This window comes from Streptopelia decaocto, assembly GCF_964273445.1.
Source record: "Streptopelia decaocto genome assembly, chromosome: 6".
NCBI classification, from domain to species: domain Eukaryota; kingdom Metazoa; phylum Chordata; class Aves; order Columbiformes; family Columbidae; genus Streptopelia; species Streptopelia decaocto.
In genome coordinates this window covers 16375374-16402276 of record NC_138660.1, presented here as the reverse complement: position 1 = coordinate 16402276, position 26903 = coordinate 16375374, and the positions used below count along the sequence as shown (strand labels likewise).

At 36.9% G+C, this 26903-nt stretch overlaps 1 protein-coding gene across 1 annotated transcript; it reads left to right on the top strand.

The window, feature by feature from the left end:
- Window positions 1–41: 41 nt before the first annotated feature.
- On the top strand, window positions 42–25535 carry FBXO36 (F-box protein 36; the record flags this gene model as incomplete). The annotated part of the gene is made up of 5 exons (XM_082054930.1): window positions 42–142; window positions 373–491; window positions 16671–16779; window positions 21290–21462; window positions 25344–25535. The coding sequence occupies exons 2-5, from the start codon at window positions 396–398 to the stop codon at window positions 25533–25535; spliced, it is 570 nt and encodes a 189-aa protein (XP_081911056.1). The 5' UTR covers window positions 42–142; window positions 373–395.
- Between the last annotated feature and the right edge of the window lie 1368 nt (window positions 25536–26903).

Here is a 26903-nt window from a genome sequence, read left to right as displayed (position 1 = left end):
TCCCGGCGCCGGGGCCCCGCCAGGGCGCGCACGCCCCCTGGCCCGACGGGCGGCCCTGGCCCGGCTGCCGCCCCCCACGCAGCCCCCACGGCAGCCGTGTGCGCACCCCGCTCCCTGCGCTCCGCGGACTCGGCGTTCGGTGGTCAGTATCCCTCCGCCGGGGTCGTCACCCCTGGGTCCGCGCGAGTGCCTCCCCTCGGGTGCGTGCGGGGGGCGCGGGAGAGAGGCGGAGCCGGCGGGGAGCGGGGCTCTGCCGGCAGCGGGGGCCAAGACCCTGCCCGGCCACCGCGGTACTATCGGGCCTGCTCCTTTAAGAGGGGGCTGGGCTCCCGGTGACCCCGCGTGATGTCCGCCTCTTCCTGGTTGCCATAGACACCGCCTTCCAGCGTCCCAAAATGGCGTCGCTGCTGCAGGAGGTGCTGTTCGAAACGCGCGGGCAGGCCCCGGCCCCCAGCAAGGACTTCTGCCAGCTGCTCGTCACCCAGCGCCAGGTGGGTGCTGGGCCGCCCGCGGGCGGGGAGCGGCGTCTGCCCCGCCGTTCCCTTTCCTTCACCTCACGATTGCCGTTTCGGCCTCCACCCGGGAAGGAAGGCAGCTGGGCCTGCCCGCCCCCGGCTCCTGAGGCAGCCGGCGGCTTTGTGAGGGCCCGTCCTTGAGGACAGGCTGGTGAGGGACGGAGGGCTGGCGGGGAAGGGCGGGGGTAGCCTGTTAACGCCACCAGGTTGTGATGCGGGAGGTCCTGCCAGTAGGCGCTGCTGGGTTGGCCTCCTGAGGGCTGGGAGCGCCTTACTGCAGCCTCAGGATGGCTGTCGGTAAGTAGCGGGGGAGCAGCAAGGGTTTACCACCAAAAAGGGTTTTTTTCCTAGTGTAGGTAAAAGTGTGTCTGGACGAGGAGCCTCGGTATGTGGGAGATTCCTTCTGCCTAGAGCTTCCCCAGCCTGTGGGAAGGGGCTGTGGGTGAGGGCCAGAGGAAGGGAGGGGGAAATAAAGATCCTTCACAACAGTGAGCCAGTAGACTTGGGAAATAAAAGTATATACACATCTGTGATTTTTGTAACCTTAAATCTACTTTACTCTGAAAACTGCCTTATAAATAAATGCAAAGCTAACGTGTAAAGTAAATAAATAAATCCTTAAATAACATCACAGTGCTTCTAAGGAAAATCAAATTTAGCTGCATTCTCAAATTAACTAGGCTTAAGGGAGAGGGAACAATAGTTTAAAACCTCGTTCCAGGAAAATAAAATTAAACTGCCCATCTGGGAATGGGAAGGCTGTGTATGTTTTCCATATGGTACCCAAAGATGTTTAGGTGTCCTGCCTTATGGCTGCATACATAACTGTTTTTTCAGTCAGGGAAATAAGCAATGCTAAAAATCACGAAATATTTTTTTAACTTTTTTCGAAAAATGCTGCAAAATATGCTGAAATAACATTTTTTAGAATAATCCAATAGTAATCATTGATGAAGAATATTTGACAGTAAACGAGCGAGATTTAACAAATCTGATCATGAGTTCGTATGGTTATGAAATAAAAATTTAAATGTATAATTTTTGTTTCAGTTTGGCCTGTTTTTGACTGGGTTGACTATGTATGCATAAGAGGTGAACATAGATGCTTGTCTCAGGCTGGACGTACGGATTTAGAAGTTGTGAAGTTTCAAAAATTTTTCTGAGAAAGTTTTAAAAATATCTCACTGGAACAAAATACAATGTATTTGGAAACTAGGAGGAAGTTTTTGGTTTGTTTTCCCAAAGTAAACCACAATAGTGATCATATTTTATTTCAGAGATGAGGGAATTATCAGGTATGCAACTGAGAAATTAGGGAGACGGGGAGGTGACAAACTGAGGTTCAGCTACGATTCCAAATGATTTGTGTTCTGTATTTTATATGCTCCTTCTTTCGGTCTCTCTGATGCCAAGATTTTCCTTTTAAATCACTAGTGTCTTTAGCAGTTTCAGAAGGGCTTTTGTTTTTTTTCTCTTAATTAAAAAAAAAAAAAAGGTAAAACTGACAAGGCAACCTTAGGGAGCTTTGAGTTCCACCAAAACTGAGAGCAATTATGGTGCAGCACAATAGCTGGGAAATACTTGCGTTCCTGTAGCTGAAGTCTTGGGATGCGCCTGTCCCATTGACCTCATGGGAATCATATCAGTGCTGTGCTTGTTCATGGAATATGTAATTGAGTGTTACAGGGTTTTTACCATTCATTTTTGCACTCAGATAATAAAAATAAGATGATCCATATTATTTTCATTTTTTGCTTCTCATATCAGTTTCCTGTCGAACACTACAGATACGTATTTTTGGTTTTGTTTTCAGCTGCCCAAATATATTCTTAAAATAAACCAAAGTCAGTGAACATAAACTGTGCAAAAAGCTTTGTAACTGTCAGTGGAAGCAAGTTATAAATTATGTAAACGTTTATTGTGCAAAAGTATGACCAGGAAGTTAGTGTCATTGAAAAAGAACCAGTTTGTATTATCCAAAGAACTTTGTTCTGATTTTATGCCAGTAAGATCATTTGAGTATGATGCAGTGAACATACGTATTTGAATATACCACTACATCCTCTGAAGTTGATGTATCTGATTCCAGCAAAACTTCCCAATTCAGTCACTTGCTGAAAACAGCTAACTTCACACAAGTAATCCCTGCAGTTTTATCTGCTGTACATGTAAAACTTCTAGATGCTAGCTGGCCTTTCTGCAGGCTATGGAGTCTCCTGAGAAGAGATCTGTGTCAAAAATAGTAATTGAAGATATAGGCATCACTGATGTGCCAGGTTATGCATAATATCTTGTAAAACACATTCAGCCATACTGTGCTAGCATCCAGGAGGCCTTGTTGTTGGTTCGTGTTGCCAGTATGCTATCTTGCAGTCTCCTAGTAAATCTTAGTCATTTCCTGAAAGACCTTACAGTCTAAGCCTCAAACCTTGCACAATTACATGAATGCTGAAATTTGCTACTCTGAATAGTCCCATTCTTCAAAGTCAGTGGTTTCAAATCAGTCCATTGTTTTTCTTTAAAAACAAAAGTGGCTGCATGGTGGATTTGTATGAAGGCTCCCATATTTCTGTGTTGTCCTACTTTGACTGGTTTACTTGGGCTTTGCATGTGCAGTAAATTCAATTCCTTCAGGATTATGTTATTAATTTGCCCAGCATGTCGTGTACAGCTCCAGAGTGCATGTACCTGTGGTCATGTCCAGAATTTTCAGGTATCAACTGACTATCAAGTCAAACTGCCACAGGACCAGAAGTCCTGTACAAGTTCAGATAATCTTAGGAATGTGTTAGGGCAAAAAAATTTAGCTGGATAAGGAGGCCATATCTTGGGAGAAAACCAAGCCCATGGCAGCAGGCTTTGTGTTTGAACAAGTCATGTGAAATGTCTGTGGCTTTTGTTTAGCTTTTTCCCCTCATTCTAGGGAACTGACATCTTTCTTCCATCATACAGCCTCATATGTCAAGGATGTTCTCCAGAAAGCATTTTTGAAGTCTGCTACTGCCTCAAGATCAAGACAGTAGGCCCAAACTATTGTGCACTGTGGAACTAAAACTAAATGAACTGTAATTGCTGTAAATTAAAAGAAAGGACATCTCTGAGAGCAAAGTTAATTGTCATTAAAAAGAACAAGACTGAGAAAAAGAGTACTTAGGGTGCGATAGCACAGGAGCACACATCCTCAGCTGTAAGCATGTTAATGATTTTTTTTACTGCAAAATAAATCAGAAAACATTTATTTATTACTTTCATTATTGTCAATTGTAATAATAGCAAGGTGTACTTCAGTATGCATGTTTGTCTTTAACCTGAATCCAGAGAAACTAGGACACCCAGAAAAAGGAAAGCAAGGCCTGCTACAGGCAAATGGTATTGGAAGCAGAAAAACGTGGAGACTACTTTGAACTCTTCTAACCAATAATGCAACCATAGTTGGGAAAAGAAAAAAAAAAAAAAGGCTAGAAATGCATCCACTTGTCTGTGTGCGTGTATTTGTGTCTGAAATGCGATGAGGAGAACCTGATGGTAACTTCATTTTACAGCAGGAGACAGCCTCCATCCCAGCTACAAATTCAATTACAATTACATTTCAAAATCAGAGCCATTAATCAGGACTTTATAAACAAAGGTATTGACTCCTGGGCAGCAAGTATACATTTGCATTGCGAAGTTAGAAAGGGAAGATTCCCAGCTAGTTTCTGCATAAGCTACTTCAAGGAGGAACCATAAGGAGAAGGGGAGAGCCTTGTAACACATCACAAATAACTCTTCTAAAAGTAGACTGTATAGAGGTACAGATGCATAAGTGAGTACTCATGGAATACAGTTCAGTCAATTGGATTGTGTAGAAGGAGAGATCTTTTGAACCACTGGTGAAAAGATTTCTTTTTTAAGTATCTGTTTTAAGGCTGCAATCGTAAATTTACAAATGTAAATGCCCCTGTGTGGGCATCTGCCAGTCCCACTGCAGAAATACGACTGAAAGAGACAACTTTGGGTCATCAAGTCCCAGTCCCTGCTGTTTCCTCCAGCCACATAATGGATCCTCTGAGCATGAATGGGACTTGGTGTGTTTCAAACATAGTGAGGCTTTTTTGCCTTGCTGCTTCACACACAACTGCTCCATATCATCACTTTTCTGATGGTTAGAAATGCAGTTACACAGAATAACTTACAGCTTATTTTACATGTAGGTATCTTTTAGTTTGAATACTGCTCTTCGGTGTAGGTAACAGTGTTATATACATGTGCATATATGTGCGTATATATACATATAAAATATCATATATATGACACCGTCTTGATAGCGTTTATTTTGTTGTTTTCAGTCTCCATTTGTGAAACAGACTGTCTACTTCCTGGTCGCTTTAGTATCTTTTTGCTGCATTTCTCCCCATTAGAACTTTTGTTCTTAAGTCTTACAAGTACCATGTGCAAAGGCATTGTTACTTCCCTGTGTCTTCTGGAAAATCCTGTTGATTTAAATTTTAGAATTGTATTTAACTCTACCAAAATCACATTAGTGACTCTTGTCCTTTGATCAGTTATTATTCCAATGTCTTTTTCCTTTGTCAACTTTCAATTTATAACCTTCCGGTTTATGGCAGAAATTATTTCTAAATTAACAACTTTGCCATTTGTATTATATTTTTTTTTTTCCCCTCCAGGAGTGCTTTGAGTTGTTATGAGGGAGAAGCTGGTATAGATTTCAGGATAAACATGCTAAATAGAAAAACATGCTTGGCTATCAAATGTGTGCTAGGAATCCTGCTAGAAATCATGAGAAGAGTGGATAGTTGTGGTTTTGTGTGAGTGCGTGTATATTACATCAAATGGGAATATTTTTTGTCTCAAGACTGACATCAAGAATGCCACCTGGTTTAACATATGCCTTTCCACATCCACCTTTCACTGTACATGTTTTTCAGTCACTCTTGAAATGCCAAATTAATAATGCTGGTTATAATTTGGCAAGGTTTGTCACAAACAACAGTAGACATGATCTGTTTGTACAAAGCAAACAATAGATCATATGGCTTCCAACATTAAGCATCAGATGACTTGAGATAGCCACACAAATAACCTTTCAAATAAAATTTCTTATAAGCTGTCTAGCAGATGATAAGTACAGGTTTTGAAAAGTGCAAGAGAGGAATCCAGGTGGTGGAGTAGTGTGGAAAAGGTCCATCACTCATTTTGGTCAAACAAGGAATATGGACACATGCCCTCCCCCCAACAAAAAAAAAAAGGTCTGGTGATTAATCTGCTTATAGGACTGGCTGATAACTAGAAGGATGAGGCTGGTAACAAAAGAAACATAATGGGAAAATGATCCACTCAACGTGTAATTAATACTAGCATCTGTCACTGTTTAATGAATGCTGCACTAATCAGAGGATTTTGTCATGTTAGTCAAATGTTTAGCTACTTACTCATAAAAGGCAAGGGTCATATGTACACAAAATTAACATTGCTCTGTGCAATATTCCATTCTTTGCAATATTCTGCTTATATAACAGTCAGGATAACTGAATTTTATCAAATATGTGACTGCAAAATTGTATGTTTGGTCAGAGATCAGCAACTAAGTTTTCTAACAAATATATACAGGACATCTAGGTAAGCAAATAGTGTAAGTAACTAGGCAAACAGTTCTTGTTCTTTACCCACCATTGCTCCTATTGTTTAGTGTTCACTTCTACATCTTTCTGATTAAATCAGTATATTCTGAGCACAGCGTATTGTTTTGGATACTGAGAACTACAATATTTTCTTTAAAGTTCCTATAATTAATTGTTTTCATTTCAAAAATATATTTTTTTTCCTGGCTTTTTTAGTTGTAAGCAAAAATTTGGAACCTATAGCGCTTATATATTAAATTATTTTTTTAAAAATCCCTTTTCCATAAACAACCCAATCACATGTCAGATCTCTATAAACCCTAAATTAAGAAAAAAAATATCTTTGACTTCTTTTTAATTAGTTTTAGGATACATTAATAAGTAATTGTTCAAGTGATTGTGGGCTGGTTGGTTTTCAGTTGTGGGTGCCTTCAGGCTCCATTGAAACCTGTAAGGATAGTTCCTCCATTTTGAAAAATAGTACTATGAAATTAACTAAGTGTTGCCTTTGTATCTTGGGCTTCTTTTTAAGTCCTAATGATGACATTTGACATTTAACGGATTTGATTGATGGAAGATGCCATTTGAAGTGCTTAAGCCAGATGGACTGGGGAAATAAACCTAACAGGTGTTATTATAGTAATTAAGCCAAAATGAATTTCATGTTAGAAGAAACACTTTTTTGCAAGATAAGTATGATTTTAAGTAAAGATCTGTGGGAGATTAATCTTTTTCAAAGTCATACTATTTTATTTACATTTGAAACGTGAAGGATGCCATACCAGTTATTGCCTAGCTGGACCAATTCTATTCAAGTCTTTTCTTTGACATTTCAAACAGAGAATTTGAGTTCTTAACAAGCAAAAAGAGCACAGAAATGTAATTGCATAGAACTAGCAACTTGTTGTTGTTGTATTAAATTAGAATCATTTCAAGCATAGTTTGATGACTTCAGGAGAAGGAAGCCATTTTGTTCCAGCTCAGGAAATGCTCTGTTATGCTGAAAAAGTGCATTTCCAAAATAATTGAACACTATCATGGTAATGGTATCACACCATATTAAGCAGTTATTGTCAGGAAAATGTTTGTTAAGTCCAAAATATAGGGACTTCACTGTCTCTAATTCAGATATCCAATTAAACAGTAGAGCTGGTTGGAAAATGGAAACTGTTTCCCTGGGGAACTAATGCTGTATTGGGAAAACATGGATATTGCTGTCAGCTGTTTCTCTCCAAAGCTAAAATATGTTTGTTTAGCAATGTTGTGATGTTGTGTTATAGTTTGGATGCCTGATAATATATCTCACTTCTTCCATAACTGCCACCACTGAATGTATGCAGTTGCTAGGTCTTATCCATAAAGTTTTGGAGAAGATTTGGGAATTCTTTGGTCATGCTGAAATATTGAAGATGTAATCCAGCACAAGAATCCAAATGACACAGGAAAATTGGGACGGAAATGCAGTTTGTGATGTGCTGAAGTAGCAATGTTGGCATTTCAGGGATTCTCCTCTTGGTAGATCAAGGTTTCTCTGCAGTAGACATTATATACGGAAATATAAGTGGTTGAGCTGTTATTTGAAGATGCATTGGGATATTCTCATATCAATTTCAATTAAGGTTTTTTAAAGATAATGAAGTAATTTTTGTTAATTCTGTGTTATTTGCTATTAATCTGTTTTTCTGTATCACTGGTAACCCAAAGATGATTTTTTTTTTTTTTTTTTTTGGTCTGGACTGGTTTTTGTCCACTTATAACTAGTCTTTGGTATGCAGACAGCAGTATCACACTGAATTGCAATGTTTAAGCTCCCATTTTATTTTAAGTTTTATGCATGGCTTTAATATTTGTGGCTTTCTTCAAAGGTATCATGCTCGATCTAGTTCTACCTGCCAAGACTGATTTTCAGGTCATGAAGCTGTAATAGTTTCTCAAGGTAAGCAATCACCACTATCTTCCACCTAATTAAGTGAATGTTTCATACTGTACCTGAGTGTCTGTTGTTTATGTGTTCATTATTGTCAGAGCTTGTTCTTCCAGAGAAAGATTGAGTTATATTCTTCACTTTAGGTAGTACATCCCTTATCCCTTTTGCACTCTGTCTTGGGAAGACTCAGGAGTAATTCTACTTTTGTGTTACCAAGGGTAAGTTTGTGTTCCTCTCTGTTTTCTCATTTCCAGTTTCCCTTCTTCAAGTTATGAAAATAATTATTTCTTCTTTTCTGTTGCCTTTATTAACCAAGAGCAATTTTCCTTATTTCATTTTCCACATACATGGCAGCATTCCTCATGAAGAGCTATCAGATATGTTTACTTGACTAGCAATACCATATATTTTTATTTTGTTCATTTATCAAAAAAATAATTAAATGTGCTCAGTAATGTGTTCAAGGGAAGGAAGAAGGAAAGAAGAGGATCAGGATTTTTATCTCAAGGTGTGCTAGGCTATGAAAGGTCTTACCAAAGATGCACCAGTGTAATTTAAAATTTGTGTTTAAACAGACTTTAAAAGGCTGGTCTAAACTTCTCTATGGGCGTCTACTGTAAAGATTTACTTGATTTTGATTTGGTATAAACGAAATCAATTTGTGTTAAACTGAAATAAGCCTAAATTAAACCAAAGTGCCTGCAGCTTCTGGATGGACTTCACTAAATTAGATTCAAACTGTACACTGGGTGCAACCAGTGTCAATGTCATTTGTTGGATAAAGCCTGTATTAGACAAATTATATGTAGAAGGGTAGTAACTAGAAAAAAGAATGCTAGTGTACAACACAGTCATCAAAATCACTTGTCGAAAAGGCAAAATGACATTGTACAAGCAGAAACCTACGAGAGTGTATGAAGCTAGTCCTAAATAACATAATAGGATGATAGTGAAAAACAGAGTGAAAGGAATGACAACAGATGGGGATTGCAGGCAAGAGAGGCTGTGGAACTGGAAAGCATCAAAAGAGCAAACACATACTTGTGAACAGAAAATGCAATGTATGTTTTTAATATACATGCACATAAATTATCATGACAATTGATAATGAAAGGGTACGTTTCAGCATTTGCTAAGTTGGTGCTAGAGCTGAATTGTGTGGTTTGCTCCTATGCAGTTTACAATGAGACTGAAACCTACGGGTAGCAAGTGTTAAGTTTCATGTAAAATAAGTAATTAAATTTGGACTGGGCAAAACTAGTGTTTCAAGACACAGAGAGAAAAAAACACACGCACACACACACAAGACAAAACAAACAAAAAACACCACACCAACTTTTCAGAGAGCATGCTACCTGTAGTACTGAGTTGATAACTGGTAGATAACAAGGCCATACTTGTCACCACAGTTTTTTCTGAAAACTGGTGACATGGGTAGGAATCAACTATATCAGAATGCCTGCACAATGTGATGGATTCTTTAGTGTTCCTGTCATTTGATCAGGTGGAATTAAAGCTGTAAATAGACAGCAAGGGAACTTTGAAAAACACATTGAGACACATTTTATGGGACACATTTTAAGAAAAACACATTTTATGGGACAGCACAATAGATGTTTCTCAAAATTTAGAGTAAGAGATGTCAGTGCTAAAAGTGAGCTGACCACATAAGAATATAGCAAAACACTTTTCAATAGATATTAGATTAGCCTGGTTGCAAATGTGTACAAATCACGATGATAAGACTTATGCAAGAAGGAAGCAGTGGGATAATTGCACTAAGACTTCATCTGTAATAAAAAGGATTGCATATACCCTGCTGAAGGAGATGCAGATTCCCTAGAAAAGGACTTCCCATTGTAACATTGCTGTACTTTGGGACTTTTTATACACATACCAGGGAGTCTGGCTGTTCTATTGATTGGGTTTTTTTACTCTAATGAAGAAAAAAAAAAAAAATTAAAGCATAGATGAGACCTGAAATTGCAACAAGGAGACCTTGAAACTGAACTAAGGAGGATGAAACTTAAAATAATTGGGTTCAAATGAAACCTGTCAATGCCTTATCCATCTAGAAAGGAATGTTATGTCTTGCACTTAGCAATCTAGCATCCTTTGTTCTGTTAAACAGTTGAGTAATCTCATTGTGGCAGTTTTATCTAGGCCTGCCTGTTTAATCACGTTAATAATGGTAAGTATCATGCTCATAATTGAAGACTGTGATCCTCAAGAGTAATTTTTTTATTCCCTCTGATAGTGTTGCTTTCCCCTCAGCACATACCTTCTGCATTGTCTCTCACTCTTCTGCTGTTGTGTTGTTTTCTCTGATCTGTGTACACTAGTCTGTATAAAAGTAGAAGTTAGCCTCCAAAGCGCCTGTGCTGTAAGCATCTGTGATCAAGATCTTTAGGAGGTTTTGTCTTATTTTTTTTCTTCTTCTTCTTTTTTTTTCTCCCCCTTTCCCCTTGAAAGCTCTGGGAAAACCAATGAGGAAAGATATTAATATAGGAGTAAACCAGTTCTGTAGCTGAGAGGAATGGAAGAGACCATGGTGAGGCAGCAGATTTCTTGCTCAAACATAACTACTGCATTCCCCCAAAGGAAAAGACAATAACTTTATTCCATCTTCCTCCTGTATTTTACTAAAATGTTTTTTAGATACCTTAAGTTGGAAGCATTTGATAGCTATGCACGCACCCGCACGCAGACCTTAGCTGAAGTGGATTGATGTTTCTGAGTATGAGTGAAGTGGTGGTAAAAGAAACAGCTTCGTAGTTGCTACATATGAAATTCTGGAATTGTGACTACTATTATCTGTTCTTCTCAATGCACTTGAAATGTTTGTTAATAGCAGCTCATGAAACAGTTTGCATTGACACTAGGAAATTATCTTTCTTTCCACATGCCATTGTCTTTTCAGTTGTATTCTACTTCAGTCATTGTTTTATTTTTGTTGCTAACTAAATTTTTTATTTTTTCTTTCTGTTAATAGTATTTTTTTTTCTCCAAAGCAGATGTAGGGGAAGGGAGTATGTAGGCTTGCATAATGACTATTGTGATCATGAGAAGAATCTGTAGAAACTTTCAAGTACACACTGTTGTCCAAAATTTCAACCTGATGGACCCGATGGTCTGAGATAACTTATTTTTTTCTTATAGAACAGTTTCTTTAGCACATTAGGTTTTGCACTTCAGACTCTTTGGTATATCTGAACTGGACATCCCATAGAAAGATTGAAAATTTGACTATGTCTTAGAAATGCCAGAGAGACTTTTTTTTTTTTTCTCATGAGCACACATGAGAAGGAAACCACTGTACAGATGTGGTCCTATCAGTGTAGACAAAATAGTAATTTGTATAACTTCCTCTATGATAGCAAATGCAAATATAGAATTTTGTAGCAATTGCCAAATGAAGCATGGGTGTTGTAAGCTGTACTTCAAATTTGAAAAAAGGGTAATAATTTGCCAGAAGAAAAGCAAAAATCATCCAATTTCACAGACACAACAGGCAACAGCTAGTACCCGTTTCATTTCATATTGCACATGCCTGGACTGTGGAATGGCATCAGTGCAGGGGTTTGGTTTAATTTTGGTTTGGTGAACTCTTGCACTGTTTTGCACACAGATATGGTTCATTTTCTGTTCTTACTCCTAGAAAGTTATTCTTCAAAGACTTCTTGAAACCCTAAATAAATGAAGGCTTCATTAACTGCAACCTGTTGATAGTCCATTTTACCTTCTTATCCAATGGAGCAGGTCAAAACCTGCCAGCAATTTTGAAGTACGCAAGTGTTCTTTCACCCACACACACACGCACACCCTGAAACCAGTGTAGTTCATTCTACCAGGCTGCATTTGCTAGTGAATGCTGTTAACATTCTTTCATGTTAACCAAATCAAGACTCTCAGCGTAATCTCTTTTGGTCAGTCATAGCAAAGTAAAACCTTTAATTGCAAATGTTCAAAATCAAGCAGAAAAATAAAGTTTGTTTATTTAAAAAAAAAAAGTCAAAGCAAACAGACAGAAGTCAACTCTGTTTTCTTCTGTGCTTCCATCTCTCTGTATGATTAAAAACTTCAAATCACACAACCGTTCCTGAATCCATATTTCACCAGTACTTTAAGAAATGTGCTATATATTGTAGTAGTTATGAAATAATTTGTGGAGTATGTAACTAAGACCACAGAATGTTTGTTGAACAGTTGCAGTGGAAGTAGCACAGTTGGATTGTTATGTTCTGCAAGCTGTGAAGGCTAGAAAGGCATTATTACTTTCTGGATCTTTCCAAAGAAACATGCAAGTCTGTAGTTCATATGTGTTGTACCTTAACAGCATTGTATGACTATTCCTCACTGCCTTGAGATTTACTCTAAAAGTAATTTAAGCAGGTCTTAAGTTTTATGTGCATTATAAATGTTATAATTTTAACTCAAAACCAACCTTAACTGTTTCACAACTTCTAATGAGATACCTATATGTTGCCTGTTACACTGTATGAAGGCACAGTGGGAATATTTCTTTAAACAAAGGATGTGTATTCATTGCCAAGAATCTAGTTGGTTTTGGAGGCAGGAGGAAAAAAAGGAGACTTAACAGATTCTTCAGTTCCACAAGATCTGCATTCTTGCTTTTAAGTTAATCACAATATGCCATTAGTAGCCTTGCGTGAAACAATTGCCAATGTGTGTTCCTGTTCTTCAACAGCCTATCCCTCAGGGATCAAAACAGCATTTGCTTTAGCTGCGTCAGTGTCAATGCAGAAGGTTGGCCTTGCTATAGCTCTTCATAAAGTTATTGAACATTTTGGTTTAGTTCTAAGTTATTGAACGTTTTGGTTTAGTTCTTTTGCAAATAGCTGTGCATTGTTGGTGCTACTTGGTTCCATAGTTTAGATATAAAATGTTTGCCTCTTCTTGGTGAAAAGTGAGTAAAATTTCAAGGTACCTATTTTGCATTTTTTTTAAGTGACCTAGAAGCCTAACTTCATTCAGTTGCAAAACAAGCATAGCTCTGTCCAAGCATAAAGGTTTCTATTGTCCTATTCAAATTTTCCTTTATTACTTATGCGAAGGTACAGTGTGGATGTAGCTGCAACTGTGTGAAAAACTTTATTTTAGATGCAGCTATTTTAGAATAAGAGTAGAAAAAACTATGACAGGAGTGCTTTTTCAAAAGTAAAATTGCATCTACACTAACAGGGACTGGAAAGATGAAGGAAGCAGGTAAGATGGTAGTTTTTACTGTGCTAATTAATTTCAGAGTTTAAAAAAAGATTATATAATCTAGTGAAAGTGTCTGACTTCTTAATCGCTTGGAAATTCAGCTTGGGTTTGTATAATTTTAGGTAACGGGTTAGCTGATACTAGCTTAAGCAATCAATTAACTGAAATGTATTTAGGTATACAGATCATAGATTTAGAAATGTCTATCTTATAGTTATCTCCTTGAAGATGATTCAGTAATGCTGATATTTATTCCACTTTTATTTTTTAAAGATTTTATGTGAGGGTGAAATGGGTGATTTCTATACTGAGGTGCATGAAAATTGAATGCTTTAAAAATAATAGATTTATTTGAAGATATAGCAAAACCACAACAATATTCTGCAAGAGAAAATGAGATAAAAGGAGGGCCAAAAGCATTTGGATACATTTGAAATCAAAGAATAAGGCAATATAGTTTTTATGGTCTCCTCCAATCCACAAAACCCAGCCAAAAGCAGAGATTTTTTTTTTTTTTTTTTTTTTTTTAATCTATGGAAAAGTAATAGAATATGGGATAAAATAGCCTGGGAGAAGGGATTTAGTAGAGCTAAAGTCTCTAAGACTGAGACTGTAACTGCTTTTTTTGGTAGAAGACACAACGGCTCCTTGACTGCACAGGGGAATGAGAGCTTGGCCTGCAGTGACTAATCCAAGGCCAAAAAGAAAGACTGGGGATTTAGGCCATTCACCTGGAACAGAGGAAAAGATTAGAATCTGTTGTGCAACATAGTTGTGCTTTTCTTAATAATGAGACTTGTAAATTTGTATATAGTTAGATCTATAAGATTATACAGAAAATTAATCTGAAGAATGTTGTTAGGTATTAAAGTTCAGAAGTTGAAAGCAACAGTAATCGTTAATAATTTTTGGCAATTGTTTTTAGGGGCAAGTGGCTATTTTCTTTTTCAGTTACTCTTGGCATTTCCGTGCTGAGAAATGTTGGGTTTGTTTTTTGTTTTGTTTTAAGAAACATCACTTCCAACAGTAACATGAAAAAAGAACCGGAGAAAGCATATTAAGTGGATTTATTTTCTCCTTTAACAAAGATTTTTTTTTCCCCTATAGTATACTCTATTCTTGCATACCATTTTGAAGGGTATGCAAGCTGAGGAACATGTAGGAAGATGTCTCTTGTTTCTCCATTTGCATATCAGTTTTGTTCTGACCTTATTCTCACCTCATGTTTTCCACAAATAAGAATGGCAGGAGCCTTTTGCGCTGATTCTCCCTACACTGCTAGAGATAAATAGAGCTTTTGGAGTACAGTATGGCATTTGCTGTCCTGTTATCCTCACGGTGAGCCACAGACATAATAGTTCTAAAGCCTTCCCAGGTAGTAAGATCATGACTGGAACAGAATGACAAGTGGTTTACAGTCTCTTTTGCATTGAATCTTCATATTACCACTAGTATATTAAGTGGTGTTATTGTAGCAACATGGTGGTCTGTAGTGTGCATGAACATTACAGAAATGTTAACTCTGCTGATAGAAAATCTTTCAGTAGTGTAATTTGGTTTTCTGAAATTAAATTCTAGAATACAGATTGGATGAATGGGATTTTTTTCCTTCAGAGAGGCAACCGTTTCACAGCAAAGGAATAAAGGTTGTCTGTATTGTAAAATAGAATAAACCTGTGCAACTGAGTAGGATGGTTTTTATTCACATAATACGAGTTATTTTACAGAGTATTGCAGATATGTCTGAGTGTTAATAGAAGCTATTTTATATGTATGCTACTAGAATATGATTAGTAATTCTGATTACCCCTATAATGATGTATTAGCCACAGTAAACATCAAAATAATACATTTTAGGTGGCCATATTTGACATTCAAATGTAGATGTTAAGCCTTCGTTCAAACGTATTTACTGTTATTATATATGAGCTATCAACAGAATACAAGCAAGACTTGAAGAATACTGAAATGGTTGGTGTGGGCCTGCCTTAGCAAATTGTCTGGAATCTGAGCCTTAATTTGAAAATTAATGATGAGAATGAATGCAACTCATTAGGAGTTCCAGATACTTAATGCTTCTCAACTTTAAAATCTACATTTTGACATTGAAATACAAGAGAGATCTAAAGTTAAATTTCATGTTCAGCAACGTAGACCACTGTTGTCAGATCTAAGATTTGTAATAGTTAATTTAACTCTGTGTTCTTTGGTCAGTATACATGAGTAGTCTTCTGGGACGTATTGACAGTTAACTCGAGGCTTGCTTTTAATTTTCCTTTTCTATGTGCCAGTAGAAAAAAATAAGACTCTAAGGAGTATGTTTTTATATGCATGTGTGTGTTTAGAAATGTACACCTCACTAATATTCTCAGTCGCCAGTTTTATCGCTCATTGTGTCAGGAATCCACTTCTCCAGATAACAATGTAAAATCCTCACTTTGCTCAGTAAAATGGAAGGAAATAAAACAGATTAATATTAGTAAGATTAGATTTTTTTTTTTTTAAACCTTGCCTACAACAGCAACTGAATTCTATTTTTGCTTGGAACATAATTTTTGCTAACAACTTGTGTGAGGGAGGGACATGATTACACCTTTCTTGTGACAGCAGCAAAACAAAAGTCGATATTAAAAGCTGACATGCTGTTCAAGCAAATATGTAAAGTTTTAAGAGAACTCTGGGATAATTACTGATACCCAGGGCTGCTTGTTCCCCATCATTTCATAGCTACATAATTTACTATTCGTATTAATCTTTTGTCTCAGTTCCATGCCTTGTAATGCAGGCTTTCTTCTATTTTTCTGACCCTGAAAATATGAGCTGATTGTGTACTTCTGGAGAGTTTTTTCTGGAGTTTTCAGACAATCTATGTGCTGAGCTTTGAACTGTCCTATTAGTTTTGATTCTAAGAAAATGTCTGAGTGACATTGTAACTCCTAATACTGCCACTTTTGAATGCCTGAGCAGTTGAATGGATATTTCTACTTAACTACATAATTTGATGCCTGATGAATTGTGTCTCTGCAACTAAATGAAAAACAAAGAGAATGTTTATAGGTTTGCAAGTTGAGATGTCATTAAATGTGTTTCAATTTCTACAAACAATTTGCATGCAGGGGTTGGGAACATTTTATTTGGTATGTAAAAACATTTTGCACTTGTTTAGGTACATTTTGGGATGTTTACTGTCCTTCGAAGCGTGTTGTAGGGCCACTGGTAATGTAACTGGTCTGATCTCTTATGATAACATTGTTTTGAGAATGCAGTAATATTTACACAACTGGAGTCCTGCATCTTAGCAATGTATTTATCCCATGGTACTTGATAATCATGTCTTCTTCCTTTTTTTTTTTTTTTTCCCTCCCCATTCCACAATTCTAGGTAATTTTCAGGTGGTGGAAAATCTCACTTAGGAGTGAAAGTCGTGAATCAAGACCTGGAGCAACATACGCATCCCATGAGGATTTTTTGCAAAATTCATCTCTTCAGAGTAAGATGACAATAATAATTACAAACTTGCTGTGACATATAATGGAATAATCTAGCAATATTTATCTATAGTAACTTTCATGAAAGATGTGATTGCTTTGGCTAACAGGCTTTTTTGCATTAATTTATTAATATAAATTAAGGTATGAATACTGCAAAAACCAAAATACATTACAATAAGTGTAAATATAGGATTCATCCCAGCAATACTGGTAGTTTCATTATAAGACAATGAGAGAGGTATTAGCCACAAAAATAGTCCAGAGAACAATATTTTTATTGCTAATAACTCAGTCCTTATAATACTCTGTGCCAGCACATTTGTTTTTGTGGCTGTGTCATGAACCATCTGGATTCTTAATCTGATTTGACATGACTAACACCAAGTGCAACAGGTACTCAGGATTATACAAATTCAACATGACATTAGGAGCATACAGCCCGAAAAACAAAGTCAGTGGGAACACCACTAAATAAACCTCAAAATGCAGATTTATAGAGCTGTTTTCCAGCCTACTCCCAACAGACTGGCCACTGAGAGCATCTGAAGTAAGTATGCTTTTCCCAGGCTTCTATGGGACTATGTATCCCAAGTAGTGATTGCTCTGCATCTTTTTTTAATCTTGGTTCTCGGTAATGGATTAGTTTTAAGAGATGTCATGTCACAAGATACAGTTGGTCATGGCTCACAGAGGAAATGGTCTCCTGAAAATACTAAGCCAAAGACATATTAATTCAGCAACTGCAATGAATAGCTGAGGTCTGAGCTATGACCTAGTTTGAAAACGGGCCTGCAGGGACTGGATTGAGATCTGAGGCTTTGTAGCCCAAGAGACTAGGTAGCACTCAAACACCTTGCATTGGTGAGGGTTTGTGGTTTCTATTTGTCTCATTTTGTTTGTTTGTTGCTTTTAATAAGCTGCTCTTGTATTCTGATTATGTACAGACATACATTTGCTTAGAGATGTGACTTCATATGTATCCTGGTTTTATTATGAACTTGAAAGATGTCATTTCAAAATGAAGTACTGTTTTCCTTATCAACAACTTTGGTAGACATCATCTTATTCACACGTAGGCAGAGGAGGTCTGCTTTCCTGAGAAGGAATTCCTATGAATCTGAGGTGGTAGGGGAGAGGGTGAAACTTTCTGCAAGAGAATATACCTGTTTTCAAGAGTAAACTGGAGTGTATCTTCATTTAGGCTCTGAAATAAGACCAACACGTTTCCTATGCTTTGCTTATTAAAATCTTACACTTCCTACAGCACAATCAAGAGATTTTTAGCCCTGGTAAGTTAATGTGGTCTGCCTTTCTATGTTTAGGTTTGTGTTTCTGATGTCCATTATAACTTCTGCAGCTGGCCCATTTCAAGTGAACAGTGAAGGTTAGGGAGGCTGCACGTGCCTGCTGTCTGTGCTCTGTTGATGGGGAGTCTGCACATTCTGAGCTCAAGCAACTGGGTAGATGCACAAACCATGGAAAAAGTTTCCATCAGCACTCACAGTCTATAACAAAACAAATCTTTAACTCCGATTATTGCCACTTGTTTTTACTAGAAGAGGAATTAATTCATCATGAACCAATAGAAAATGGATGGCCTGTTGAATGTGGCTCAGGGAGTCTTTAAATATGTGATGCTTTTTTTGCAGTAGGTGTTTATAATAGCTCCACTAGCAGAGGCAAAGAGTTGCCCCATGTTTTAATTTTACTAAATTGATTATCAGTTTTTATAAAATTGAACTTTCAAAGTCATCTTCTCTACTTTTTGCAAGAAGTACATAGACTTTATAGCTGAATCTTAGCAATAGGTTTTAGTGGTTTTATTTTCAAAATTTAATATTTTTTAAGTTTATCTCATAAAAGTAGACTTGATATGTGAATGTATATTGGTGAAGATTTTAGCTTGTGGTTTTTTTACTTGTTGCTTATACTGTAAGATTTTCCTGTAGTGTTTGATATTAATATGTCACAATAAAACCTCTGCTTTACATTGCCCAGGTACAATGCTTCAAATAGTTAAATTATTATTAACATGCATTTTTCTGTTGATATCTTATGTGTTTTCAATAGGTTACAAATAAGATCTGCCTACTTTTTCTTGTTATTGGTGGTTCAGAGCTTTCATATCCCATAAGAAGAATTGAAAGCCACAGTTGCCATTTTTTCCTAACATTTAGTCACTTCTTCCTCCTTCTAAAATTGTCTTTAAAATCATACATGGGGTTTTCCCCTCTTATTTTTAGTAAAATTTTAATATAAAATATAAATATTTTGTTTTCAGAAAAATGTTAATATAAATAGAAGTATTATGAATATAAATTATTGTTTGTGAGAAGTTGTACTGTTATATTGATATTATGTCTGTTCGTAGCTCTTGCTGTTCCACACAATCAGATGTTTTTGCACCTCCTTCTCACCTCCTGTTAAGAGGAGCTTTGCTGCTGTGTTCTCCTAAGTATTCACAGATAATTTTTTTCTGTAGCTCTCCACAAATACATATACTGGAATCATATTTAAGTTATCCTTACTGATTTAAAAAAACAAAAAACAAAAAACAAAAAACAAACAAAAAAAAAAACTCTGAAATGCAGTATACTTTCACAGTAAATTCATCATTAGCTGCAGATACCTTTGTAAAGCAAGATGAATACAGCTAAATAAGGCATAAAATAGCCAAAATAGGTCACACTATTATTTCTAGAAATAAATAATTTTCAGGAAAAACTCAATGAGCAGCAAATACTCGTGTGGTAGCTTGCTTAATCATTCAACAGGAAGTAGATGCACACTAAAACATTATCAGTGTCATTCCTAGTATGCAAAGATTTGGATCATTCTTATGTATCAGCTTGAATTAAATCAGCCAGACAATTTTCAGTTGACTGTGTATAACATTTTTGTACTTGCATAAGGAATTTGAGGAAAATTACCAACAATATAGAACAGAGATGTTTGGAAAGCAAAAAAGCAAATGAGAATCAATAGTGAACTGTTTGCATTTGTAGTACAGTACAGCAGCAGCAAAGAGCTTGAACAGTATTGGGCCATCTACCCAAAGACATGAAGAAGGTGGTAGCTTCCTTCTACATAATTAAGAATATTTCGAACAAAAAGAGAAGAAAAAAGTCTTAACATCGTAACAGTGAAATGTTGTAATTTAGAAAGCTCTTTTAAATGTATTCACATAAGCTTCAGTTTTGTAAGTAATTTTAACAAAATATTTTCAAAGAAAAACTGCTGCATCAAAATTAGATGCACTTGCTGCCTATAATCAGTATAGTTTCAACTTCTGTGATTCTGTTTCTCTCTCCTTTTATGACTTTAACATACATGAGAAGATAGAACCTAGTTGGTTTAAAAAGAAAAAAGAGAGACAAATCCCCAAAACAACAAAAACAGCTTTGGATGTATTAGAATAATTTCATAATACAAAAACATTCATTTTGCTTTAAACTTAAATCCTTGCATCCCTGTATGAAAAGGAGAGAAGGAGGAGGAAAACAAAACAAAAAAAACCCCACAAAATAAAACAAAAGAAAACAAACAAACAAAAGCCCACCACGTTCTTTACAAATCAGGATGACTGCATACATGTCATCAGATCTTAGGAAACAACATGCTGCTCCAAAATTTACCACTGATCATTTATTAGAAGTGTAACAAATCAAATTCAGGATCCTGTTTTATAATGAGCTAGTATTTTTATTAAAGCAATTTGATAAAATAGATAAATGATCTGAAGAAACAGTGTTGAATTCAAAAGGCCAAGTTCCAAGTTGGATACTGAAGCAGAAATAATCAACTGTATAAATGCAGCATGGGGAGTAGCTCACTAAGGATCTACAGAAAAAGAAGTTGGCTTTGTACTGGATCACAGAGTGAATGAGGCAAAAAAAGTCATGTCAGTGTAGAAGATAACTGTTGTCCATGTCGTTTTAGTGGGTTAACTGTACCTACATGAGATAAGAAGCAGAACTGCAGGGACTCTTCATGTCAGAGCCATCATTTCCCCCAAAGCATACAGCCAAAGTACTTTTTTTTCAGTTGGTTTAGTAACCTCCTCCTGAATAAACAGCACAGTCTTTATGTAAGTAAATATATATGTGTATGGAAAAGTGGACAAAATGGGTCTGGACAAGTTTCAGTTCAGCTTTACTGCTGTTGTTAATGTTCCTCAGCTGAGACAAGAGTGTGCTGTATGTTAGACAACGTACAGGTTTTTTAACTAGAGACTTGCTTTACTGCTCAGTGTTCCTGGATGTCACTAGCAGCTCTTAAGATGAATTGAAATACTGTAAATTACTAATATTCAATGTAAGATACATTCTTTTCTCTAGAAAACATTAAAAAAATGAGCTGACCTTTCTGCTTTTTTTAAAGGTGTATCTGAATAATGTGGGTTTATCGGGAAGAAATTTCAGGCTTTTACAAATCTGTTGTCCCTTAGGTTTGTGATTTTTTTTTTTTTTTTAATTTGTTTTGTTTTGTTTTATTTTTTTTTAATCACAGTTCAGATTGCTATAGTGTTTGGTGCCAACATTCTGGAACATGTTTTCAATCTGTGCCAAGGTAAATACGACCTCCTGGAACGGCTTCCTGTCGCTTTGCTCGTGTACATCATTTCCTTTCTGGACCTTGAAGACATTGCCAGGCTTTCTCAAGTTTCACGCAAGCTTAAAATGGTAAAATATGTGTATATGTATATATAAATTATTTTGAAATGGTTAGCCTTGCTGTGCAGCGTGTTGGTTTTGATTCATCTCACATTTGATATAATCATCAGTCTGCTTTTCTTAAAGTTTGAGACAATAAATTAATCATCTGTATACAAACAGCTGAATGGGTACAATAACAACTAGATCTTAGGCTGTTAGAGAGACTGTGCTTATCATGCAGACTTTTGTCACATATAAAATCACATATAAACACAATGGTCCAGATAATTCCATTGGAACCCACGGTTGGGTGTTATGCATTACTTCCAGGATTAAGTATTTGTAATGTAAAATATATGCTTTGCGTTATGATTTGTATTATTGTAATGTCTAGAAACTTCAACCACGGACTAGGATCTCCTTATGCTAGGCTCATTAACAAACAAGAAATCATTGCCATCGCTAGACAGCTTACATTTTAAGTGTTTGACAAAAGACAGGAGCACAAGGAAACAGGGGGAAAGGGTTCTAGCTTATGAAAAATAGGAAGAGAAGCATATTAAAAATAATTTGATTTTTATCCCCAGGGATGCCGTAGGAGCCTAGAATGAAGCCTGACGAGTTATAAGTTATACGGTTACTGAAAACATAAGTAATGGTGAGACATTAGGAGGAAGATAAAAACAGGTTTAGTCATCTTGAGTCTGATGTGACAGCTAGATACTCTCTGAAAGACTTCAGAGAGACAGATTAGCCTTTTAGTTTGGAAAACAGGACATGCGTTTGGTAGAGAGTACATCTCTAAATTGTATCAGGAGATTACTCACAGGGTTTGTATTATTTTGAGGTCATGTAGCCCAAAATTTCAATAAAAGTTCTATGTAAGACTGCTGACAGTTCAAGAGGACATGGCTGTACTGCCTTTCCTATGGTGTGGCTACAAAGACATTACATGTGCTTTAGTGAGAATGAGTTCAAGTGAGCACAAGAAATAGGAGACAGTGTAAAGAAAGAACAGGAGAAAATGGTGAGGTAGGAAAATAGAGCATGTCATGAATTTAGAGATGAAGGGCAGGTGGAAGTAGATAAGCATGCTGAGTTCTGGGCTTTATTTCAGTTTGAAGAAGAAACAGTTGCTACTGTGACTGGGAAACAATCAGCTGAGGATAAGAGAATTAAAAATTACTAAAGGAGAGGAAGAGAATGACTGGAAGGGAGGTCAGGAAATTATTTATTAGTATATTTGGAATCGATCCGTCATTTGCGGAGCGTGAGTGGAGTAGGACGAGGAACCGTGGAGGGCAGTAAACTTTTCATTAGTTTAACACAAAGGCTTGGATATTCTGGAATTTAAGGAAATCCTAGAAAAATAACTTTCATAATACTAAACATAAGATATTGGCACAATTAAATAACCTATTACAACTAGTAATGCCATGCCCTCTTTCTCTGATTTCAGTAGTATTTTTAAGGACTTTGCCCCAATATTGTGAATTTTAATTTCCAGACTAATTTATGTGTAGACTGGAATGCTGCTCTATGTGGAATTATAAGACAGCATATTCGTATTTTAAAATAGGGAAAAACAGAACAATCTCTGCACTCAGGACTGAAAATTGGAGTGTGAAGGGCTCTGTACATCCATCTGTGCAATGCAGCCTCATAGGCTGAACTAGAAGGTATCTTCATTTGTTACCCAAAGCACGGCATTTCTCCGTGTGGTTCTGAGCATAAATCCAGCTCTCCAGATTATTCAGACACTTTCAATATGCTTTTCAAAGTATTTTAGATTTTCACTAGGTACTATTTTTAGGTATTGTAAAAGAAGCTCCATCTCAAAAGGAACAATGTACAGAAGTCCTAATGTGGACACCACTGATGGAGCATTCTGTGGGTTTTCCAAAGACTTTTTCAGCAAACTTTGGTATTGTGATGTCTCCCAGCACAGGCACAGGATAGGATTCATTTAGTTTATTTTGTATGAGGTCTTTGGATAGGCAAAATTAAACTACGGAACGGAAAATCCTGCTTTTGTGCACTCCCAGGAGCTGCTCCCGGCAGAGGGAGCCCGGTTCCCAACCCAAGGGCCAGGACGAACCCCCTGCGCTGCCCCAGCACAGGCTTGTTCTCATTTAGAGTGGAGAAGAGCTCACTGTTATTATGCAGTTCAGAAGCCATCGGCACAGAAAGAAAACTGCAATAATGACAGTGACTATCTTTTTTTCTTACTGTATTTTTTAATAGAACACTGTATTTGGAAATACAGTCTTATACTAAAAATCAGTCTCTATCTTTAACTTGTGTCCATTTTTAATAGGAACAACAGAACGGTTAGAGACCAAGCAGAAATTTAAAGAAAACTTTAAAACGGCATATATTTTCGTATTAGGACTTCTGCAGTGATTTCCCCCCAATAATCCTGCTTCTCCTTTGCTAGAATCTGATAGCACATTGTGTGTGCCTGCAGTGTGATCACTCTCACAATTCCAAACAACAGAAACAGGACCACACGTACTCTGATACAGCTTTGCTGTAGTCAGTGAATTAAATAGTTCAAGGTATCCAGCTACATCAGCAGCATGTACCAGCACTTATACCAGGACTTTTGCTTTGCTATTTTTGTTACTACTTGTGACAGGCATTCCAGCCACTCACATTGCGGTGATGTAGTGCAACTCCACTTAGGTCTCTGCAGTTACACAGTTAGAAAAGTGGAACATTTGGGAGAAGAATCAATGTTACTATGCTCTGGTATAATTTACAATGGGCAGATAATATACTCAGAGTATCTTCCTAATTTTTTTTTGTGATGGTTCTGTCATCTAACAAATTACATAATTGTTTTCTTCCTGTTTATAATGCAATATTTCCACCTGATTCTGTTTATGGAGTCACTCTGAATGAGGGAAGCAGCTCCTGAGAAACAGGCTTAATCCCTACAGTGCTTCTAAAAGGCTCCTAAAATTGCATTTCTCGTGTAAGAAGTCCAAATGCAATTTGCTGCCTTTTCTTACCTTGAAAACCAATTTGTGATGTGATTTATACGTCCTAACAAGTTCTTTGGCATAATCTCGCACAGCTTCATTGCTTTTAGTGGGGCTATATGAATGTCGTGGTTTAACCCGTCAGGCAGCTAAACACCACACAGCCCTCTGCTCACCCCCTGCAGTGCGATGGGGACAGAATTGGAAAAAGGTAAAACTCATGGATTTTGAGATAAAGACAGTTTAATAAGACAGAAATTAATACACAAAACAAGTCATGCAATTGCCTACCACCCGCTAACGGATGCCCAGCCAGTCTCCGAGCAGCAGCCCCTGGCCAACTTTCCCCCAGCTTATATACTGAGCATGATGTCGTAAGGTATGGAATATCCCTTGGGTCAGTGTCCCCACCATGTCCCCTCCCCAGCCCACTCGGTGGAGTGGTGTGAGAAGCAGAAAAGGCCTTGGCTCTGTGTAAGCACTGCTCAGCAGTAACTAAAACATCCCTGCGTTACCAAAATTCTTCTCATACTAAATCCAAAATACAGCACGGTACCAGCTACTAGGAAGAAATTAACTCTCCCAGCTGAATCCAGGACAATGAAGTACATACCAGGAAAGTATGTGGCATTACAGCTCCTTTTAGTGCAGCAGAAAGGCCTTTGATATACCAAAAGAAACTTCTCAGATTTTTCACAGAAGAACATGCAGTATCTTGCATTGGGCAACACTGGGAAAAACTTCCCCTGCTGTCATTGTGAGTTTTAACTAATACTGTGTCTTTCAAGATAGGTGGGCAGCTTGTGCTGCAGGTGACCTTCATACAAGGTGTCTGTGTTATCCAAACACGTTTTGTGTAGTAAAATAATCAGCAATTAATAAGACAAATTATGTTTTTATGCCTCTACTTTCTCTTACAACTAGGTATGTAACAGTAATGCACTATGGGAAAATATTGTGAAGAAGTTGTGTGACACAATTACACCAGAAATGAAAGAACTTGCGCAGGAAATAGGCTGGAAACAATTCTTCTTCACAAACAAGCTTCAGCTACAAGTGCAGCTCCGAAGGAGGAGGCAAAAACAAGATGCTCAGAACAAAAAACTAACTGAATAAAGATGCATTTTTTTATTGAAACAATTGTTATAAGGTGCGGATTTGCTGTATATCAGGTCAGACATACTGACTTTTCTGCTTTACTAGGGAAAGCAGATTATTCTAAGGATTGAAAGAGCAAAAACAAAACTTGTCTTACTCTGAGCAACATGTAACTAATAGAATGTTTAATATGTTGGGCATCCTGAAATTGTATTATGGTCAGTATTGTGACAGTTACTAGCAATCGAAGAGGTTGTACCTTCTTTGTACTTCTTCATTCTGACTTCTGTATCTTTTATATACGCTATGTGTGCCCCATGTCTTCCATCAGATGCTATGACATTGTCATCAGTACAGGAAACTGTATTATCATTTCTTACTACAAAAATTGCTAATGACTGTTTTTACTATCCACCATGGTGAATTTGCAGTGTTTATAGGCAAGTCACATGTACCTAGTTCCAGAGTTTGATGTGTGTGTAAGTATTTTTAAATTATTTAAACTTCATGCAAATAATAATTTTGTCACCAAGAAGAAACTTCTTTGGTGACTGAGATTGCAGATCAAATTATTGTCCTCATCTTGGACAATCCATCGGAATCATATTTGAGACACTCCAGCAGAATGGTATACAGGCAGCATTTTTCCTTGATGTTGCTGATGCAGGAACATTTGAAACTAATTGACTTCCATTTTTTGAGTTGCATATTTGATAGGAGACATTTGCTATATTACTTAAGAGTGTTAAGACTAAGGCTGTTCTTACATGACTGACTTGCTCCAACAATCATCTTCAGTAATTCAGAGGCCAAATATTATTACTCTGAAAGTTCCAGTTAATTAATATATCATTTGCCATTCACCCGATGTAAGGCTTGAGTATTAAAAACAGTGATTGCAGTATTTTTATATAATAGTGTAATATTTGCAGAGTGTATTAGGTTTACAATTTTTTAACGTGTTAAGTGTTAAACTTGAATTTTATAAATTGATTAAAACTATGCATACAGGGTTCTTATTCTGTTTCTTTATAAAGCAGTATTTTAATTTGTAAAATTTGCTAATTTAGATCAATAATATTTTGTTCTACAACTATATACTAATGTTCTTGAAGCATGTGGTGATTGTAGATACCCAGAAAAAAAAAAAAACTTAAGTATGTTCTTTTCTCTTTGTGACTATTTCCTTTTAGAACAATGACAAATACAAATTACTTGCATAAAATACTATATTCATAGAATTTCTGTTCTGTGTAATAAAAAAACTATAAAATGTAATTTTGCTTTAGAGAGATGACTTTAAGAACTACAGTATGTGAGCAGAGCTACTAAACAACAGACCCTCTTTTTTTCTTAGCTGGTGCTCTCACAACAGATTTAGGCAGT